The sequence below is a fragment of the Hyaena hyaena genome, unplaced genomic scaffold (assembly GCF_003009895.1).
Source record: "Hyaena hyaena isolate Hyena2069 unplaced genomic scaffold, ASM300989v1 scaffold_425, whole genome shotgun sequence".
In the NCBI taxonomy this organism is placed as follows: Eukaryota; Metazoa; Chordata; class Mammalia; order Carnivora; family Hyaenidae; genus Hyaena; species Hyaena hyaena.
This window is the reverse complement of record NW_024081052.1, coordinates 1,096,460-1,102,685: the sequence shown is the minus strand read 5'-3', so window position 1 is coordinate 1,102,685 and position 6,226 is coordinate 1,096,460. Positions and strand designations below refer to the sequence as shown.

Below are 6,226 nucleotides of genomic sequence, written 5' to 3'. Positions count from 1 at the left end.
GACTTCCAAATGAACCTGAAAACCTTGTCTTGCATTGGAACCCCTTGAGCATCCAAGGAAGCATATCTAGTGTGCAGAATGTAGCACCCAGGCCAACTCTCACCTCCCTTCTGCTCTGACAGTGTCGCCCCTCAGGCCCCCCCTAACCCTGCAGCTCCTCCCATCCTTGCCCCGTGGGGGAGGAGAACACCGTCAGCATTCGCTCATGCTTGAAAATAAACTAGAAATTGCACAAATAAGAAGAGGCTTTTAATTTATTATTATTGTAAAACACTTTGAATAAATATAGAGTATGATCTTAAATAAATAAATAAATAAATATTAAAATACATAAATATATAAATAAATATTACTGATCCCTGCCAATGTAAAACATTGCCCGCTCCCCATACCAAGCCTGTATCGGGCAGCATGTCTCAGCACAAGTCTATGCCCTGCCCCACCCCACCCCCATGGCCACAGCCCCCACTATGGTCCCTCCAAGGTGAAGATCCTGAGTTTCAGCAATCTGTAGGTTCGAGGGCGGTGAGTCGTGAGGTGTGCTCTCAGGGCTGTCTCCTGGCTGCACTGGCCTGCCTCACTTCTAGGCTGTCTTCCAGCAGTCAAAGGGGATGTTAAACAGAAATTCCTTCAGATTCTCCTTGAAATTTTTGAAGGTGATATTCTGGGTTTCACAGGGAGTTTCCTTAAAAAAAAAAAAAAGGAAAGAAAGAAAGAAAAAGAAAATTGAGTCCAGGTATGAATGAGTAATGTGAGCAAAGTACCAGTGTGTTTCTGCAATGCCTGTTAAAACCCATTCTGGACCCACATCCTGACCTGGATCAGGTGACAGGTTGCCACCAGGTGTCACCCACAGAGTGCACAATTCCTCCAGTCGTAGCCAGGGCCAAGCACCTGACAAATTGCCTTTTTGTTCAGAGGCCAGCTCCAGCGACCCAGAAGGGGCAGGCAGCAGTCAAGGCCACGGACCTCTCTCCTCACAGGAAAGGACTGTTTGGGGCATTTGTCCAATCTATATATGACCCCCTCCTTACTCCCATGCAATTTAGGAACCTCACAAGAGGCTGAGGAAGTCCTGTTAGGAGGTAGCATTTGGGCCCAGGAATGTATCCTGAACCTTAGGTGGGCCCTGAATTTCCTTGAGTTTGCCTCACTGCTGAGCCCATTAATGATAATAAGAGCGTAAGCATACTCCCACTAGGGAGTATGTAGGCTCCCAGCTCCATGGCCTTAACTCCTAGAGATAAAAATAGGCAGGGCTGTTGGCTCTCTGAAGGGGCAAATCATTACAAATCTGTTGACACAGAAACCCTGTGGGGTCTTCATCAGCTACAGTGGAAGGCCCCTCCTTTTATCCAGTCTTCAACCCTCCTAGGCCAAAACCTTCTAGCTTGGGACCCTGACATGGGCACTCACCGGTGTAAGGGGACAGTGCTGCTTGTAATGGTTGGCCATCATTCTCAGGGGCTGCTTGAGGCTGAGGAGACTACCCCGTAGGCCCTGCTCATACAGCTTTAGGTGGGTCTGCAGGCATTTCGGCTCCTGTGGGAAATGTCCATTCGTTGGTGAGTAGTGGCCAAGTGCCCTCTGGTGGGCACATGACACCCTCCTCATCACTCTTTCCTGTTCTCAGCCCTGTCCCTCAAGAGTAGGGTTTGGGAGGGGCACAGGATGATGCTGGGTCTAGTCATACATACTGCTTTGTTCATGCAAACATGTATCTTCACCATTCAGCTCAGGCCACCCTCATCAGCACAGCCACATTCCCTGGCATCTCAAGAGGGTCCCAGTCCCCAGGAAAGCAGGTTGCTATCCCCCCACCAATTGGGCAGAAAGTAGCCCAATTTAGACCTGCTGTGTGATCAAGGCTTGATTCTGAAATACCTCTGCGCCTCTCTGTAGTCAGCACTCTTGTCTCCACAGGGCTTGGTCTCAAAGTAACTCCTGCTTCCCCACCGGTCCCCTGGTGACCCCCACCCCCTTGAATGCTAGGTCTGTCCGTGGCTTCTCAGCTAATGAAGGAGTTTACATGACTGCCACAGAGGCAAGGCCACTGGTTTCCTGAGCACCCCTCCTTCTGGTACCCAGGTGGCTGAGGAGAATGCGGACCCTGTGAAAGTCCATCTAAAATGAGCTTATCCCCACCCCCAAGGCAGAGGCCTCTGGGAAGGTGTCTCAGAGAGAAGTATCTTACCTCAGGGTCAAACCTTTCAGAGACAACTTCGACTGCTTCATTCTGTAGAAAAGGAAAATACCGTGTTACCAAGCTGACAGGGCCAGCCTAGGCCAGTGAGGCGACTCAGACACGGCCCACACTCCCTTCCTCACTCACCATCACAGCAGTTGCTTCACTACTGTCGTTCAGAAGGCACTGGGCCTCCTTGATGGCTTCCACGTGCTGCCAGGGCCGAGTGACAGAGCTGGGTGAGCTGGTGGGTGCAGAGATGCTGCAGACCACAGTGCCCAGGAAAAGCAGGTTCTGCAGCCACATCCTCCTGAGGACTTTAGCCTTTCTCTCTGAGCACTGGGCTCACTGGCAAAAGAGCCCTTATATACACAGTTAGAGGAAATGATTAATGGTGACCACAAAACGCCAGGGAGGCGGGGGAACTACCTGACCTGTGGAATCTCCTGGCCCTTATCACACATGGGAACGGTGAGCCTTTCCTCCAGGTGGTCAGGCTCAGGGGTTTTTGTTAATAAGCCCTTCCAAGAATTGGCAGCGCATCCGCCTGCCTCCTTAAGCACTCTCCAGCCCTCCCTGGCTAGTCTGCCCAATGAGGCTGCCCCCTCCCTCTGAGGGGCCTCTGGGCACAGCTTTGACTTCCTGGCCTGGAGTGGCCAGGGCGGGGCCTGGGAGACACTGGATCGAGCGCCTACACCCAGGCTCCCCACCCTGCCTCTAATCCCAAGAAGCCTCCTGGCTGACTGTGCCCACCCTGGGCCCATTCCAATACCAGCCTCTCCTTCTCCTCCTAGATCCCTCTCTTCTGGCCACAGTGAAAGATCTGAGTGGGGGAAGACCCTCACAGGCCTACACCACAGTCCACCTAAGCAGATTCCAGCCAAATGGCATAGTCCTGTGCTCCAGAGCAGGATCCAAAGCCTCCAGCAAGGTCTGCCCACCCATGGACCTCTGCCTCATAGCCCGCTGTGAACAGAGAGAATGGCATGTGTGTGCGCATCATGTCCAGCCAGCAAGATTGCAGAGCATTCCTTCATGGTAAGATCCCATCTGACAGCAACAATCCTGGTTTTCAAAGCTGTGTTTAACCCCCAAGCTGCAGAGATCACCTGGGGTGGGTGAGGGCCCTGGGTTCAAATTTTGACTCCAGTACCACCTTGCTGTGTGACCCTTCCCTCTGAGCTATATGAGCCTCACCTCCCTCTGCAGACCAGACTGCCCTTCTTAGACGCTGCGCTCCTTCGTAGAGCCCCTGGAAGGTGCCAGGAGCTTCAGGGAACAATGGTTTCTCAAACAAGATCTTCCAGGCATAATTTTTTTTACATGGCCACTGCCCTAGCTCACCTCCAGCTCCAGAGGCCTTTCTGAGGAACAGGAACTGTTTCTGAAAAAGCCAGTCTCTTGAGAGGCTTGAGGGGCTGACAAGTGTTTGCTTTTCACATTGGAGTTTGGAGAGGACAGCACGAGTTTGTGCTTGCTGCCCCGTGCTGTGAGTTTCTTGGCCACAGGAGTATGGGTGCACACGTGTGCATTTCTGAGTGTCTGTATGTCAGTATGATTGGATGTGTCTGTACTTCCAAGTGTGCTGGGCAGGGGTGTTTTATACGAGGTGCATCCATGTGAGTCCCCATGCTTCTGCAGGTGCCCTCTGATATGGGAGAAGGTCCCCACACTGGGTATGATGTTTTGGGGCCCCAGATTCAGTCTGGATGGATGGAGTGATGACATTCTGCTGGACTCAAGTAGACAGGCCTCTAGAGCAGGTAGAAATTAGGGTCTAAGTACTGTGGCCTGAGCCTGCAGCCCTGGCAGCTTTCACTATAGGGCAGAAATGTCACTGCCCTTGCATACCTTAGTATGCATACCTTAGTCCTCCAGACCTAGCTGGGGCCCCTGCCAGGATCTGGGACCCAACATGAGGCCAGCCCTGCCCTTCTGAGCCTGGATGTATCATGTCCAGCCCTGGTGCTTCCCCGTTTTCCATGAGGACTCTGCTCAGCCCCTTATAAGAAGCGCTTAGGAGGCACCAGAGTAGTTTAGGACACTAGAGGCAGATGCCACACAGAGTGGAGGTCTGTGTCAGACCATGCTCTGGAACCTGGGCGGTGGAGAGTGGGAGCCACAGTGAGTAGCTAAGTGAGTAGTCAGGGAGGCATAGGGCTGGTGTGGTCCCTCTGAGATGGAAGACCACTTTCCTTTTAGAAATGAGTCGTCACAGCTCAGACAGTTAGTCAGCAAATTTTTCCAATCTGTACTAGGCTCTGTGCTGGGGAGGAGGTGGATGGGACCCTCCCACTGGCCCTCACTTCTGGCCCTGGAGGCTCTCAGCATGTTAGAGAGAGCAGTGGATTCTCTCACTGTGTAGATCCAAGGAGGGATGGGGGAAAGAAGTTCAGAGCTGAGGGATCCCAAGGAAATGCTTTTCCCAACTTGAGGATCCATGGGGACCAAAGAGCTTCCCCAGAGAATGCTGCCTCCCAGCACAAGCTGAAAGGGGAGGTAACGTCAGGTGGGCAAGTCACACTGTGGGAGGGATGGAGAGGACTGGCTAGAGGAAGAGTGTTTGGGGAATGGAGAGACAGCAAGTTTCAGGAGCAGGTATGGTAAAGAGGAGGCAGCTTCCAGAGAGACTGAGGAGGTAGAAGTTTATAGGACTAGATGATATAATGGAGTAATTCAGTCATTCATTCATTTTTATTGAGTGCCTACTAGGTTCCCAGCAGGGGAAGAGGATACAAGGATGATGGAAAACCAATAGGGCCCTGCCTTTATGGAATTTGTAGCCTTATGGATGGGGGAGCAAGATTAATCTACTCAACACCCTCTCTAGAGAGTGCTTTTGAATATAAGTAAGAAGAGTTAGAACCACTGTCCAGGTATCTAACATGGGGACCCAGGGATGAAGGAGCAGGTTTACAGTGTCTGTGGACCTACAGGAAGTTTCAGCTGTTTGGAGGCTGCTTGTGCAGAAGACAGATCTGCCTGTGAGTGGTTCCTGTCCATGCAACAACTAAGGCCACAGAGGGTTAGTCAGGAAGAAGCGCTGAAGGCCAGCACAGCAGTTTTTAAGGGTTAGGGACATATTAGAAATGTGAGAGACTGACCAGTGGCCAGGGCTCTGGTAGAGCAGGAAAGGAGGAAAATCAGGAGCCATAGGAGAGGTCCATGCCAGCAGCGGGCCTACTGGTCCCAAAGTCACCATGGGAAGGACAGAGTTCCTGGGTCTGGCCATGAGGTTCGTGGGTAGCCACACATCTTGTTTTTTTGGAGAGATGACATCAAGGCTGAGGCCATGACACGGGCAGGCATTCCTAGATTGCACCGCATGGAAAGTGGCAGCGATAACATCAAGCGAGTGTGCTGACTCAGGAGCCCCAGACGGAACAGTAGGAGGGTTGGGGCGGGGACCAGTGATGGACAGTGTGACTCTTTTTTGGCCCCTTCCCACAGGGCCAGGAGAAAACCCTCTGGAAGGGGTTTCCAGTGAGCATCCTCCCACAGGCTCTGGAGGAAATGGGGTGTGGCCACCCTGGGCTCCGTATCACAGAGGAAGTTACCACGGCGGGAAGGAAACAGGCCTCCTTGTGCTTCATGTTCCATGGAACCCCTACACAGGCATCTCAGCTGATCGCATACTCCCTAAGCCTGCCAACCCATAGTGTGGGGGCCCGGGAGACCAGAGGCCCACCCAGGCCACGTAGTCTGTGATGGTGGAGACAGAGATTGAACCCTTATCTGTTCCTGCTCCCCTGCTGTTTCTGTTGCTATCTCAGGGATCAGAATGCCAGGAAATGCTGGTCGCCTGGCTAGACCAGATATGTGAGATGTTCCCCGTTAGGGCAGCTTAAAAGGAGACTCCTCCAAGTGTTGTCAGTGAAGCCAGAGTGGCCCATGAATGTCCCAGGGAAGCCCTGACTGCCAAGGGCAGAATTTCCCCAATAGAGACTCCTGCCCAGGCATCTCTATGTTTCAGGTTTGGGCTCTCCACCGCCGATCCCTGGGTAGCCCAAGGAAGTCCCTCCTCCCTGAGCCTTGGGTCAC

General features: G+C 52.5%; 1 protein-coding gene across 1 annotated transcript; it reads right to left on the bottom strand.

The window, feature by feature from the left end:
- Positions 1-365: 365 nt before the first annotated feature.
- On the bottom strand, positions 366-2,512 carry CSF2 (colony stimulating factor 2). Its single transcript, XM_039252572.1, has 4 exons — positions 2,333-2,512; positions 2,195-2,236; positions 1,417-1,542; positions 366-685 (listed from the first exon to the last, which is right to left on the bottom strand). Exons 1-4 carry the CDS (start codon positions 2,489-2,491, stop codon positions 584-586), a joined length of 429 nt encoding a protein of 142 aa, XP_039108503.1. The 5' UTR covers positions 2,492-2,512; the 3' UTR covers positions 366-583.
- Positions 2,513-6,226: the final 3,714 nt, after the last annotated feature.